Source organism: Alosa pseudoharengus, unplaced genomic scaffold (assembly GCF_046254945.1).
Source record: "Alosa pseudoharengus isolate Yale_2024_CS ecotype anadromous, Long Island Sound unplaced genomic scaffold, YU_APseudo_1.1 YU_APseudo_1.1_scf_12, whole genome shotgun sequence".
NCBI lineage: Eukaryota > Metazoa > Chordata > Actinopteri > Clupeiformes > Clupeidae > Alosa > Alosa pseudoharengus.
The window spans coordinates 36,442,422-36,458,205 of NW_027468587.1; the positions used below are offsets into that span (position 1 = coordinate 36,442,422).

The 15,784-nt window shown below is 42.0% G+C and overlaps 1 protein-coding gene across 1 annotated transcript in view; it reads right to left on the reverse strand.

Annotated features, from left to right (window-relative positions):
- Window positions 1-10,200: 10,200 nt before the first annotated feature.
- The window catches only part of dgat1b (diacylglycerol O-acyltransferase 1b), a 14,389-nt gene continuing 8,805 nt past the window's right edge, over window positions 10,201-15,784 (reverse strand). The window contains exons 7-17 of the mRNA XM_076281161.1: window positions 14,678-14,806; window positions 14,126-14,197; window positions 13,835-13,938; window positions 13,677-13,715; window positions 13,535-13,576; window positions 13,400-13,444; window positions 12,951-13,063; window positions 12,708-12,773; window positions 12,289-12,376; window positions 10,783-10,845; window positions 10,201-10,673 (exon numbers count right to left, since the gene is read on the reverse strand). Coding sequence (XP_076137276.1) covers window positions 10,512-10,673; window positions 10,783-10,845; window positions 12,289-12,376; window positions 12,708-12,773; window positions 12,951-13,063; window positions 13,400-13,444; window positions 13,535-13,576; window positions 13,677-13,715; window positions 13,835-13,938; window positions 14,126-14,197; window positions 14,678-14,806 — 923 coding nt within the window. The 3' untranslated portion in view covers window positions 10,201-10,511. The remainder of the gene's footprint in view (window positions 10,674-10,782; window positions 10,846-12,288; window positions 12,377-12,707; window positions 12,774-12,950; window positions 13,064-13,399; window positions 13,445-13,534; window positions 13,577-13,676; window positions 13,716-13,834; window positions 13,939-14,125; window positions 14,198-14,677; window positions 14,807-15,784) is intronic.

Genomic DNA, 15,784 nt, shown 5'->3' on the forward strand with positions numbered 1-15,784 from the left:
GCCACTGCAACTGGCTCTTTGTCTGATGATCAAACAGAGAAGAATGCAATAGAAAACATATAATTTACCATTAGATACTGTTTTATGACTATTAATATGTCATTAGTGACTTGTATACCTGTATACTTGTATACATATCACATGAGGTGTGAGAGAAAGTGGAATAGAACATTATGTCCAATATTCCAATATGTGGTTTAATGTTCTGCATTATGTCCAATATTCCAATATGTGGGTTAATGTTCTGCATTTCTCATTAGTGGGTCACTTTGATACTAAAAGTATGATTCTATGTAATGACTGTATGATATCTGTACTGTCCCTGTGTATATCTGTGTGTGACTGTATTTAGAGATAAGCAGGAATATTATGACTTTGCAGTGTTTCACTGTTCTGCATGGCTGCGTCAGTAGCTATCTGCTCCGGATTGCCAGGTTGCCACTAATCAGAGTCAGCCTGGAAGGATACTTAAACCCTAACTATTTCCTTGTATAGTTAGAGCAGCTGATGGATCTTTAGGTGAAGTCATGCTGTCTCTCCCTTGATGCGCATCATTGTAAATGAACTCTGTTCCTGATTTTTCATACTATTGGTCTGAATGGGTCTCGATTAAATCTATGGTATCAAAATTACCATCAGGTGACTAGAAGCATAAATGCTCAATGGCACATCTGAAAATGATGCTGCAGAAAGCATCAGAATCTCAATAACAGTGACAGATAAGATAATAGGATTATAGCAAGAATCTATGACAAGAATAATTAGAAGTATATTGGGATAGACACCTTAAGGGGCCTTAAAGGAAAATTCCGGTATTTAGCACTTTGAGTCCCTTTTCTGGTTTGTTTTGGATGAATTAGAGTGATGGACACCGACATTTTGACGATTGGTCCTGTCTTGACCTTTCTGACTCGTTTTGAATCGCCTTTGACTACTCAGAGTGGTTGCCAACAGGCATACTGTAGTAGGCTACTCAAATATGTCCTAAAACAACCCTTAACGTTCGTTTTTAAAACTGTGCAACTCACCGAGTGGTTAGTGGTGTTCGTTGATGTTCCAAAACAAGTAGCGTAGCGAAATACAGTTTCTGTCGTGTTTTATTTGGCATTTTGTAAAACCCATTGATTTCTGTTGGAAGACTCATTGCACGTTGATATTATTGTGCCACCGTCTATGCTTCAGGATCAAATATTGAGCGGAAGTTTATATGCGGTTGTGAGGTGTCTGAATAAATAGTTCCACAAGGCCTAGCAAATAAGACGGCTGGAAATCATACATTGCGCCGATATATTTTCTTTTAATAATCAACAAACACCACTAACCACTCGGTGAGTTGCACAGTTTTGAAAACGAACGTTAAGGGTTGTTTTAGGACATGTTTGAGCAGCCTACAGTATAGTATACCTGTTGGCAGCCACTCTGAGCAGTCAAAGGCGATTCAAAACGAGTCAGAAAAGTCGAGACAGGACCAATCGTCAAAATTTCGGTGTCCACCACTCTACCGTTCATCCAAAACAAACCAAAGGGACTCAAAGTGCTAAAAACCGGAATTGTCCTTTAAAAATGTGTGTAATGCATTATTCTAATGCATTCTCCTTTAAGAGTCATTACATTATTATGACAATTTGCTAATGTTGTCAAAATGTTCATTTTTTAACCTGCTGTCAACTATTAATTCTAAGGATGTAATGTTTAGTAATTGTTCTAAGTCACTTTGGATAAAAGTGTCTGCCAAAAACCATAAACAGATACTTTCTGAGAAATGTATGAGAGATACTTTCTGCTCTCATAAATTGTCATCTACATGGAAAGGAATGTTTTTCTATCAGAGTGAAAATAAATAGTGGCATGAGCTACTGGAAAATGTCTAACTACAGAATCAAATGGAAACCTTGGTCATTGTAGTAGTGACGTCACAGGGTTGAGGTCAGTGACAGGGGGAATCAGAATGAGATGAGGTCGGTGGTAACACTAGCCATCAGAGGGGAGAGCTGCATGTCAAGAGCGGTGACTCTACTGTTGCATAGGCACAGCAGCACCTTTCACATGGCTGCTCTAGTCTATATGTTGCAGCAAGAGCACGGTCAGGGCTCGGGGTTAACGTGTTTGTTTAAATTGGTCATGGCTCCTTGTATGACTTAATTAAAGAGACAGAACTGTTCCACCATGTTTATTTACCAGCTTTAAATCCATCACTATATTTTGACAAGGGAAACAGAATTGTTGTCACTCTATAGGGCTTACTCCTTGTGGATAAAAGTTATTTTTAGAATTCTTTCTATACCATGTTAAATGAATGTGAAGAACATTTTGAGTCTTAACACAGGGATGCGATAGACTCTCGCAGGGATGCGATACACTCTCTTAACTGTAAGAGTTAAGAGAGAACAGTGCTGAGGAACATTTTGTTTCATAACCGGTTCTTCAACTTCAGGTTTTTTCCCTGTTCACCACTGTTTTAAGTTGAATTGCATAAATATCCTCCTGGTCTGTCTCGCTGGCCTTGTCAAAAGGAAACTCTGTGGCTGAACAATAATAAAGATTCAGCCAAAGCATAAACATGGCAAAGTACTGGTACTGGTCACTAATGTGTACAAACGGTGCTCAGCATCATCCCTACATGAGACAGGCCTCATAGGTTTTCAGTACATTGATACATGGACTATCGGAAACTACATGACAAATGCATCACTTGAACAAGTAGCCTATTGTATTACTGTATATTACTATTACTATTACTATTACTATATATTGCTATACTGTAGGTGTAGGATCCAGATAATCTACTAATTTGTTTTTCTCTCCTTTTAGCAACTAAAGGGAGTAATGTTTTGAATGTTATATTTTGAATTATATTACAATTCTACAAACTTTTCTTGTTTATACTGGATGGATATCACTGAAGAACATTGTCTTTAAAAACAGAAATGTATATGTTAATTAAGCCAACCTATACTCCATTTAAAAAAGGCTTTTAGATTATCTTAGTTTTAGCAAGAAACTTCAGAAAGGTCCTGTCTAGATCCACAGTAGGCCTGCTTAAAACCACCCTGCTCTGAGACTCAAGCATCCACCATCTTGCCGTTATTTCAGCTGCCACTGTTTCACTGTACGAGAGGATATCAGAATCTGGGAGCCAGCATAAGTTAATTGGCTACCCACTCTCCCACTCTGCCTGGGAGCAGAGGAGCATGAGTAATGCTATACAAATAAATATCTCAGGGCTGATTTGAAAGTAGGCTGTGTGAGCTCAATGATGAGCCACAGTGGATGCCACACAGTGAATGTTAGAACAAGACACTGATAATGTAATGGACTACAGAGTTAAAGGGCAAATGTCAGGTTAGCAACATTTTTAAATAATATTAGTTAATGTGTAGATGAATCAGTGAAGATTAAATTCAGTTAAAATTTTTACTCTAAATGCATTAAGACAACATTTACAGCCAGCATTCAAAACACAAATGAGTGATGACATCACAAAAGGGAGTCGTGCCAAGAAAGTACTATGTAAATAATATATCTAAATATATATATACGTATATGGAAGTATGGAAAGTTTTGAGGCAGAGGACATCCAAAAAAGTTTAAAAAGTTTAAGTAATTTAACCTTACTCTATTTAATAGTATTTTCTTCCCTTATGATGTCATCACTCAGTTGTGTTTTGAAATGCAATCTTGACAGAAATGGCTATAAATGTTGTTGTAATGCATTTAGAGTAATAATTTTCAAAATATGTATATCTTCATTGATTTATCTACAACATTAAGATGGAAGGTAGCAGCAGTACTTTTGAAACCTTTAGATTTCAAACTCTAACTGTGTTTGAATCCATTATGTCAAAAAATATCATAATTGCCGAACGTTTTAATCTAGTGTACTGATGATAATGTTACTTTTTGCCATTTCATACTAAATAAACTAAAAGAGTTTCAAGCAGAATTCTTTTTTATATTCATACGCTATACGTTAGAGATAGAAACATGGTTCAACAGAATTATTCAGCTGTCCTGACACTGTAAATAAGAATGGAATATTTGTGTAACTGTTTGTGTGAAGTTGATGCATTGGGCATTCACTGCCTATAGTTATCTGTTCTACATTGACAGATTAGCATTCATTATGGTTAGATTAGAGTCAGTGTACTTAAACTCAAATGATCTCTGGTCTATTAGAGGCACTGGTGAATTTTGTGTGAAGCCTTTCTTTTCCTCAGAGTTTATCATTGTGTCCCTGATTTTTACAATTCCCTGCCTTGGTCTGTACTAAAATTATTAAAGTTTGATGGTACTATTAGCCTAGAAATCTAGACGCGCCCCTAGCGGCAGCAAATTACATTTGCTGCCAGGGCTAGTCTAGCAACTCTCCGTTGATTTGTGAGCTCTAGAAATCGAAACTAAATCTGGCATTGAAATCGTGTGAGTCGTTTGTTGGGCTTAACATAATGATTGATGGCAGAGTTGCAACGGTTTGGCTTGAATTCCCTGCTACTTGAAAACAAATATCCTATTGCGTGCAGAGGGAATTTGAAAGACAACTGATTATCCCGACCCTCGGACTGAGCACTGCGAACGGTGAGTGCCCAGACCCTACATTATAATGTGGGTCTGGCTCGCCAGGCTATGGTACTATCATGAACTAAAACAATTTCCCATACATACAAAAAGCTTGGCTTGGCTTGCTTTTGTTGATTTAGCATGCAGAATGCATAAATCGAATGCATTATTCTTTTATACAAATTATAATTCAGTAAAATCTTTGAGATTGTTCCATCTCACATTTAGATTTTCATTACATACAGTCAGAGGTGTAGTGGTAATATATGAGGTGGGTAAACTATGAATTATGTGATTGCAGTAAGATGGACTGCGCCATGCGGTATCAGATTTTTAAAAAGGCATTCAGAACATGTTTGATAATGGTGGAGGTTATTGTCCAATGTTTACAACAAATGATTCCTAGAGTGTTGATGAGTGTAGTTTAATATTAAAAGTTCCAATTGGTGAATAAACTGTTTTGAGAGGTAGATAAACTCTAATCAGAGGTGGATAAACGTTTAGCCTCCACTACATCCCTGCATACAGTATATGGTATAACATAACATTAATCTGCATGCATAGAAAACAATGCTATGCTAGGTAATGCTATTCACATTTTTGACTGATGTGAAATATCCAAACTTACCTGTGCATTGAGAGAGGGTGAGGCTCCTGTTCTTGTAGATAGAGCTAAATGCCAGGGCCTGTGTCCAGCCGAGGCTTTTGGTACTTGATATAACTCCCTCTTTTCACAGGCCCACTCTTCTCTCTCTCACTCTCTGTGCCCCTTTCCTTTGCTTCTCTAACATACTCTGATGCTCTTCTCAAGCAACACAGAGTAGTATGCACCCGGTCCATGGGTGTGTATGCGTGTGAATGTAGCCCACTGCAGAATAACTGCCGAATCCCCCACTGTCCCCCTCTGGAAGGAAGTTTATATTAAGACATGACACGACAGAGAGGGACGTTGAGACTGGAAGCTGGCTTGGCAAATACTAGCACTAGGAGAAGTCTTTAGTCATACAAGTTTGCTTTCTAACTTAGATTTTTGCATGTTTGTCATAAGTATTTGCCCAGAGGTCAGAAATCTTGGCACATGCCTACTTCTTGTAAATAAAAGGAGTTCTTCTTCAGATAATTAGAGGAGATTAAGAGGAGTCCTTTTTTGGTACTGTGCACTAAATGAATAATTATTGTATAAATTGGCAAAACAAAGTTATTCACTGTTTGGCCAATGAACAGCTATCTGCTACTGTTAAGGCAGGAAGCAAGAACAAGAAACAGTCATGGTAAATTAAATGCCATTTTTATACAGATTTTTACATTTTCATTTAATCTTAGGCCCAATTCACACCAAAGATTCGCGACGAGATGAAACCGTTGGAGAAAGGAGCTGCAGCGGTGTGAATGTTGCATGTCGTTGCTGTTGCAAGCTGTCGCAAAGCATTCACCATGTCCAGTTGCAGTTGCAAGGTTTTAGAACGTTGCAGCAAGTTGCTGGTTTATAGAATGTTGCGGCTTATCTCGTTATTGATTGATAATTCCTCATAAAGACCACAGTAGTGCTGTTAAACCAACTTACTGTAAATGGTTAGATATGAAAGGGTGTCTTCACCAAGACCGTGATCAGTCATCACGTGTCTTGCCAATTAGGGCTCAGACACTGTTTGCTGCAGAGCAGGAAGGATAAGATCAGGCTTTAATTGTGGCTGTTAAATACTCAGTGGGGGCCATGACAGTTGGCTTCAGCCAACCTTAAACACCGTGTCACAATGACAAAGCACAGAGACTCTTGAATAGCATACCACTATTGAATCTTGGTACACATCACCCTTATAGTAAAACCAGCTTAGACCAAGATTCTCTTTGTTTTGAGGTTCAGTCATTTATTTTATGGTTTTCAATGAAAATGGAAAGTATTCCAATGTGCATGAGATTCACATTTGGAAACCATAAACAGTTGGCTTCCACTAGACATTTGGCTATTTATCATTCCATATGGTCAGGCTGTTTCAAATGCGTCCTGCATCTGGTTGTTCTCTGCAGGAGAAATCTGACATGTAATTTTAAAAATGGCCTTCCATGGCATGATGGGCTAGTTATGCTCTGGTCAACTCAATACCAAACCAGCTCTGAGTGAGTCACATGAGAGTTAAGCACATTTCATGTGACCAATGACCAGACAAGGAGGAAGTCCCACTAAAATGCAGTGCACAGGCGGCCAAAAGAGAACTGCTAACAATGCCACAAACAAAACAACAAACAGACAAGTTTCAGTTCTGCCTTCAAACCAAGTTTGACCCGTATTTTGCTGTATCTTCAAAACACTGTGGGTTTCTTAGACTGCAGTCTAAGGTTTCTTAGAGTCCACAAACCTTTCCCTCAGACAAGAAGCAACAGAAGCAACATTAGCAAACTAGTGTTGACAAAAGAAAAGACAGAGTAGGAAGAGATCAAGCATTGGAATCTGAGAGCAGGTCAGGGGGGGAGGCCTTTTGACCTCTTCTGCTCTAGTGATGTCATGGAAAAGAACTCCATCTTTCTCCGGAATAGACAGAAACACGACAGGGTACGAGACAGGCCCCTGCTTAGTGTCAGTGGGCTGGCCGCAGTAAAAACCACTGCACTGACTCCTCCGGAACGGTCCTGGTGGGAACACCTTCCACCACCTCACCCCCTCCCCACTGCACTGGATCGCATTGTGGGGACAGAGACAGGCACCGGACCACAGTCACTCCATTGCTCATTCTCCTCCACCTCCCTCTCTCCACACTGGCCAACGCTCCCTCCACACATACACACAAAGCACTAAGTGGGAAAGGATGAAAGCTGAAGAGAAAGTGTTTCAGGATGTTTGCACAAAGGTCTCTGAAAAAGCGATTGTGGGATTAGGAGGAGGACGTGAGGATGGAACAATGTAAAGAGTGGAATTTCACGTGAGCACAGGATCCATCATGTCAGTGTTGTTACAGGTCAAACAGTTCAGTTATATTCAAAAGACATGCGAACACTATCAACATACCAAACTATTACACGTTATACTGACTATGAGTTATCAAAGGGTTAAGCAATGTTGCTGAGCAACCATATAACCAGTTCTGTGTATTCTGATTGGATGATCATGGCCTTCTGAATACAGCAGGGACGTTGTTAGCAGTTGAAAACATTAGAGTCTAAACGGTTCTCATATTCCATTTTCTTTCCGGTTTCCATTTTCTTTGCAGCCATCTGCTGGGGCACCAGTATCAGGGCAAATGACACCAAAAAACTGATTAAAAGAGCTGGCTCTGTAATTGGAAGTAGGCTACACTTGAACCCCTAGAGTTAGTTGTTGAGAGAAGGATGTTGCAAAAGCTTCTTAACATTATGGACAACAACACCTCACATCCACTGAACGAACTACTGGTCAAACAACAGAGTGTTTTCAGCTGGAGGTTGCTCCAACTTTGCTGTAACAAGGACTGTTATAGAAAATCATTCCTGCCCACTGCCATAACTATTTACAACAACTCCCCTTTGTGCCGTGAAAAATCTTATGCTGAGACAATGCAGTTTACAACCTCTTTAACAGAGACAATATCCAATTGTATTTTTATTTTTGAACTTGTATGTATGTATATGTGTGATATATTTGTATATTATTAATTGCTGCTGTAACACCATAGTTTCCCTCTGGGGATGAATAAAGTAATCTATCTATCTATCTATCTATCTATTTATCTATCTATCTATAATTCCTATTTTGCCTGCCCTTGCTGCTCATGTTTGATAGATGAATCCACAGACTCTAGCCTTATTTGCTCATTGGTTGAATATTAATATGGGCAATAATATTTTGACAATTAAAGGATGTAATGACCTGTTGCTATCTTGACATTTCTGTTTGCTGTAAAAACGAACTATATAGCCTATAACCTTGCCGTTTTAAATAGCAAAGATGCATATCATATGGTTCATGTTATGCTTAGTAAAGACTCATTTATTTGATTCTACAAAGGCAAAGTAAGTATAGGCCAGCACTGTTTGGCTACGCTCCAAACTAAGTGAGTGCAGGGCAGGCTGATAACCAACCTAAACTTGTACGAGAACAGCATGACACCGCCACCTGTCCTTGTTGCCATTATGATTTCCTTATAATTCTCTTATACCAAATAGGAAATGCAAACAATGACATGCCCAGCCTTGGAACACCACTGGATTATAGTTCTCAAGAAAATGTTGCTCAATATCAATGTGCCAGAACCACAATACTCAGGAACATTGGCACAAACATTGCTCAAATAAGCTTGTGTATCATCAGCTTAAAGCAACACCAAAGAACTTTTCCTCTGTCGCACGCACTATTTGTTTATCCAGCACCAGCTTTGCAAATAACAATGTCCACAGACAACGTAGAATATGTTGCATGATTTTATGAAAGTAGGATGTATTGCGACATCAGATGCAAGTCAAATTTGTAGTTTCTCATGTCTCATTCCATCGAACTACAGATCCGCTACCCGATCCGGCAAACTTACATAGTGTGGTTATAGCCGATAGAGGGCCGCGAACCGAATGCAGAAAGTGCTGTTCACTCAATTACGAGTTGATGAACCACTGAAACGATTTTGGAAACATTATTTTAAGGTACAAAAAACTCTTTGGCGTTGCTTTAATCCTAAGTACAGTATAGGGCCCTATGAACACATCACAGCTATGGTCACATCAAAGACTCTCACTATACATATATTAATATGGAGTAGCCTACACCCTCTATTTTGGAGAACTTTATACAAGACAAATTTAGTAACCTTTTCTTTTGCAGTCGGGGGATTATTTCCTCATTTTAAGGATATGGTGACTGCTATTATTTCTATATTATTAGATAATTATAGGTATGCATCACCTACAAAACTGCCATCACCAGTTCAAGACTGACTTTTAAGTCTAGATTTGGGAGTACAAAATAAACATCTTGGTGGTCACCTCCTGGTCTGCCCACACCTGGCGGTGACATATACATTAGATTAGAACAGATCCTTTGGGCTTCTGGAGGCACCATGAGCAGGCCTGTAGGGTTCCCCCATGTGCTCTACATGCCATCACATGGTCCTCTAGGGCTCAGTAAAGACTAAACACAATCCATATTCCTCTACCATCATGGCAAGCACTTCACTGTATTCTGCTGCCTCATAAATGTCAGTGGCCCTGGCAGAATATTAAACAAGCTGAAGCTCTGTGATAATACCATCAGAACACAAAGATATTTCAGAAGCTCTAGCAGGGAGTTTGGGACAAGAAATGTACACATTAGGAGGCGGGCTGCTGAAGGTGTTATCACACAGGCCATTTCTCCCTCCACATGCTGATTGGGAACTCGTGGTATTCGCATCATCAGAGAACAAATTGCGAAGAGCAGTCAGATTTGCAGAAAGAACACAGCGTGAGATTAAAGTGCCTCCAACTCCCACAGCAGAATGTAATTAGAGTTGATGAATGCTTCCACACCAGGACATAATTGTACATTCTCATATACAGCACCGCAATCCGGTAACAATTCTCCACTAGATGTCCCTCTTGCCTTATAAGGATGCATAATTCAAATATTGAGCAGGTCTCTCTCTCTCTCTCTCTCTCTCTCTCACACACACACACACACACACACACACACACACACACACACACACTTTAATAACTTTATTTTAAAACATTAAAATCATTATTTAAATGTAAAAAACCTCAAAGATGCATCTTAGAGCTATAGTACAGCTGAGTAGTAGTGTACACAGTATAAAGGTTTACAAATGATGTGTGTAACAATATGAAACATATTTTACTCACACAATTATATACTCCTGACAAAAAGATATACTCATTGCACTGGACACAAGGCTGTTTGTAAGAAGGTTCCCACACTTCCTGGAGATGACAGACTGAATGAATAGCAGTGAAATAGCTAGTCTAAACGATAAGGCAGGAATGGGTGTGGGGTCCTAAAGTCCTGTGGTTTGTGGTAGCTCTTGGTAATGAAGGACATAGTAATCATGGACATACATGAGGACGGCAATGGGCTGACCGATGATGAGTGACATCCAGACTGCTGCGTTCCCATAGTTACCTCTTAGATAGCGGCCCACAAAGAAAGCCAGTGGAAGCTGAAACAAATGGAAGGGCATGAGCACACTGACAGAGCGCATTAGACCTGGCACAGACGCACAGACACCTCTCAGGTCATCGGACAAAACTGTGACTACAGTGCCTCACCTGTGCCATCATCCCCATGAACGCCCACAGTCTGAACATTCTCAGAGGCACACTCACCAGGTACTGCGAAAAAGAAACACACACAAACACTCAAACACCTCTGCAGTCATGATACACGCCAACCACCAGGGTACACTGGGGGCGCGACCCAAGCATTCTGCACAGCGTCAAAATAGATAATAATACTAATAATAAATAGAATAGTTAAATAGAATAGTTAAAATAGTTCAAATGAAGACTATTCTCATTTTTTAATGTGCATGCCATCCCAATTTTTTGTAAGTAAGTAAGTAATTAAATTTAATTTATAAAGCACATTTAAACACAGCATAAACTGACCAAAGTGCTGTACAGTGGATAACTAAAGATAACAAATAACAAATAATACAGAAAAGCACACTGGACCAATAGTCATAAAAACATAAATAAAAAGAAATCTTCAATATCAGGGCACACAACACAGAAATACATAGGATTTGCAGGAGTTGTAAAGGTGGGGTTTAGCCTGGATTGGAAGGCAGACATGGAGGGAATGTGCACACACAGAGGGCAATTAGATAGCTGGAGGACAGAGAGTAGGGCAAGGTCCTTGTATGTAGCGGCACTCTGTCCCTTAATGTACTGTATGTACTGTACACTAGACACACAATTATCACTAGAGGATGCAATACTGGGAAGTTACTACATGCAAGCATCTCACTGGTCTCTCATGCAGTGTCCTGCATATAGTGTCCTGCATGACAGAGTCCTAGAAATTGGGTGAGTTGTGGATGGTGGTCACGTGTGTTTTCATGTGTGATTATGGGCATGTGGCCAGTGTGACCACGTGGGAGCTGGATTTCAAAGGAACTTCAGCTTTGGTTCTCCAGAGACGCTGCTGACCTCGCCATGTCCTCTGAAGGTGAGCTTCCGGGAAGAGAAGGGGGTTGTCCAAAGGGCTGATATCTCACTCGCGACTTGCCGGCCGGCCGGAGCTTCCTGGCGGAACCTGCTCTTATCTCGGGCAGCAGGAGCGCTGATACTGGGCCTGGCCCTGCTCTGCTCACCCTGCCATCCTTCAGTGCTGACCTTCAGCGCACATGAAGCGTGCTGGAGATGAGCCAAGCGCTGTTCAGACACTTAAGCTCGCCACCACTGATACAGTATATATCCCCAGGCACAGGAGCAGGCCACTGGTGCGGGGGACAACTGAACTGCTGTCCCTTACTGCCCAGGCTAGGGGTCACCCCACAGGGTAGGAAGCCTTACTGATTATTCCCTCAAACTAGACCTGCCGTTTATCATAATGGTTGGTTGTACAGTTTTTTTCCCCCCTAGTTAGCATGGCAGAGCACAACTAGCAGAGTCAAGTGTACATAGTTATAATGGATGATACGAGTCCTTTAAACCGTGACAAGGACAATTAACTGCTGTCACAGCTGCCACACCACTCGACTCCTGGGCTCCTGCTGAGGCATTAAAGGCTTTCTGCTAGGTTACTCATGCATCTGCAGCCGCTCCGCTCACCTCATGAAAAAACGCTGAGAGGAAGAACACTGCAGACTGGCTGGCCCACTTACTGCCTCCTCTCCTCAGCATGGGCTTGTAGAAGTGCCTGAGGAGACAGAGACACACGTTAGACAAGCCACTCACACACACTGCAGTCCCACACTACGGTGGGCAATCAGGAGAACCTTTGGAATGTATGTGTGTGTGCATGGCTGACCCAAACATGGATTTATAAATCACACAAATAGAATGGGATTAGGCTGTTATTGGAATTTCAGGAATGCCTGTCCCATTTCAACTCAAAGAGCTTTTGCTGCGGTCTATTAAAGCCTCCATTAATGCCTCTTACAATTTGTGGGGATAATGTTATTTGGGGATAATGTTATTTGGGGATAATGTTATTTCTTTTTCATTCACGTGTTCATGGTCAAACTCACCGGAGACACCACTTATGGACGGGAATATTCCAGTTCTGCCAGAAATAAGTTATGGTCTCAGAGTTCCTGCAAATATTAACGAGGGCCTGAATTATAAGATTATAAGGCACAATAGTGGACAGAACACCAGAACTGAAGGTTGAAAATCGAAAAATGAAATGTCTCGGAATGATCTGAGGTAATTAACTGGAAATATTCAACCACTGCCACCATCACAGGTGAACACAGTGAGAGAGCACCTACCACCAGTCCCTGTAGAATTCTCTGTCCCCAAACTGCAGCACCTCGGCCATGAAGTTCATAGAAGAATGGAAAAACCAGTAGAAAAAGATCAGCCAGATCAGGTGGTTGGGAACCTGTTGGGAGATAAGAGAGGTGTCCAATGACTATGGTCTGATTTGTGTTTCATGGCAAAGAATTGAAGATGAGTTCGTTGGATAAAAGTATAGTATGGCCCTTCTCTCTTAAAAATCACTCACACATCTATCTGTCCATGATCTATAGTTAACTTTATGACTTGTTTTGTTCACTTATCTGAGTCTTATGTAAAATATGAGAGTTAAATATAAACCACACTTTGGACTGTGACCTCCATTCTCTTCTGAAAGGTTTGTCTGATTACTCACATCAATATGAGTCAGAAAATGTAAGGTGCATTAGCTTCTGAACATTACAGTAGCCACCCCACTCACCGCCAGTCTGAGGAGTCGCTCCACCATTCTAGAATAATCCATTTCCTACAAAAAAAGGAAAAGTTCAATACAGTTGTGAAACAGAGACACCTTTTCTGTAAATTATACACAACAGAAATATTTGAAGCAAAGTACCTGCAGTGGTTTCATTGAACTTTGGATAACTGGGACCATCCACTGGATAAATGATGAATAAAGGTTATTATTCAATTACATCATTTGCAATGTTACAATGTAAATGAACACTGGTCTCAAGAACAGAAATGTTGAGACATACCTGCTGTATCAAGCCCACCAGCAGCTGTGTAAGTAGCAGCTATGAGGGAGAATGGGAGACAGACATAATGATGGTGGCCTAGGTGATGGCTGAGTGTCATATATATGAACTTGTGACCTTCACCTGTGAATGAGTCCAGGCCAGGTGTGCAGACTTACCATCTCAAACAGCCTCCGCAACAGGAAGCCCATGCGTATCCGCGGAGACCGAGGGAAGTTAAGCTCGTAGCAGAGTGTGGGGGCAAATACAAAATAATACAGGTCTGAAATGAGAAAAGGAACACATGAGAGTCTGAATTTGCATAGTGCCAACATGGTGTGTGTGTGTGTGTGTGTGTATATGTATGTATGTGCGTGCATGCGTGCGTGCGTGCGTGCGTGCATGTGTGCGTGAGTGTGTGTGCGTGTGTGTGTGTGTGTGTGTGTGTGTGTGTGTCTGGTCCTGCTTACCTCGCAGAGAGAGATTGCCTGGGTAAGAGACATGAGTCTGAGAAGAGCTGCTAATTGTTGGTGAGGATGGACCTGTGGAGGAGCAGATACTAATCAGATGGACTACTTCACCCAATAGAATCACATATTGGACCAATACTGGACACACATGATGACCATCTAATACAATACAGCTTCACCAACTCCTGTGATGTGTGTGGCGCTCTGCTGCTGCGGGTAGTTCCTCATCCCAGCAGCAGGTGGCAGTGCAGCAAGGCCTTTAGAGAACGGGGCCTTCCATAGGGCATGTGAATGTTTACAGTAAAAATAGCTCAGAGGAGATGTCCATCAAGGGCACGCAGCAATTGGGTCACAGGTGTAACTGCACAGACACTCTCAGTGTTACAATGCAACATATCAGAGGATGCTCAGCAGAGCAACACAGCCTGCAAATGTGTGCAGTCAAACAGGAGCCATGCAGTCCAGCTTCACAACATCACACACTCTGAGGCCATGTGGGAACAGGTAGCAAACAAAGGATGAAAGGATGTCCAACAGACAGGCATTACTCACAGGAGAGCGATCTGGACAGGCTGCGTGCTCTGACCTGCCTCCTCTCCCGACACCACTTGTTCACATCTTTGTAGGAGTACAGCTTCAGCAGGACAATGGTGTACACGCCCAGAGCAAAGGAGCCTCCCACTACACACACACACACACACACACACACACACACACACACACACACACACACGCACACACAAACATACACACACACACATACACACATGCACACACACACACCAAGCAGAGGTTCAAACACAACATCACAATAAGGAAAACAAAGTGTACGTGTCTCTCAACAGATGCAACTGTAACTATATTGCTTTTGCTTTAGTCAGCATGCACTGATGATGCCCATAGCAGTGAGGACAACTGTTTCACTTGGGTTGCTACTGTAGGTAGTCCAAGTCTAGAACACTGCCAGTGGTACAGTAAGCTATGAGTCAGACTTCTGTGTAACAGTTGGATGTCTGTATCTTTCCGCCTGTTCCCAGTCTAAGTGAAATTTAGCACTCCGGTGCTGCAGAGCGTGGTGAGCCAAACCCCCCCCCCCCATCCCTCCTCCTCATCCCTCCACCTCATCCCTCCATCACACGCGTGGCTCTGGCATGACGGCCGGCCGATCTGACGGACCACCACGGCTTTATCAATAGCTGCCATATGCCGGGTGGAAATGGCCCCTGCTGGCGCCCCGGCGGATGGCACGGCCGCGCGCGGGAGAGAGAGGGAGAGAGCCGCTGGCGGGCGCCGGTGCCAGGCCGGTGAACGGCGTTGGTGGCAGCGCTCCCCTGACCTTGCTGCGTGCGCGGGGGGACTCTGCGTGAGCTACAAGCGGCAGATGGTCCGTCTCCGTCCCCTCCCGCCGCGCCGGCAGATGAGGAGGAACAGGCGCACAGAGAGAAAGGTAAAGGGGGGGGGGAGGATGTAAAGGAGGCTTCATATCTCTTTCCTTCCTTTAGGATATGTGGGCTGAGCTCACGCGGAGATGAAGCGCATATGCGTGCGTAATTTGTGTGTGTGTGCGTGTGTGTGTGTGTGTGTGTGTGTGTGTGTGCGTGTGTGTGTGTGTGTGTGGACATACTGTATGTTCATGTGAGTGGGAGTAAGATATGCGCA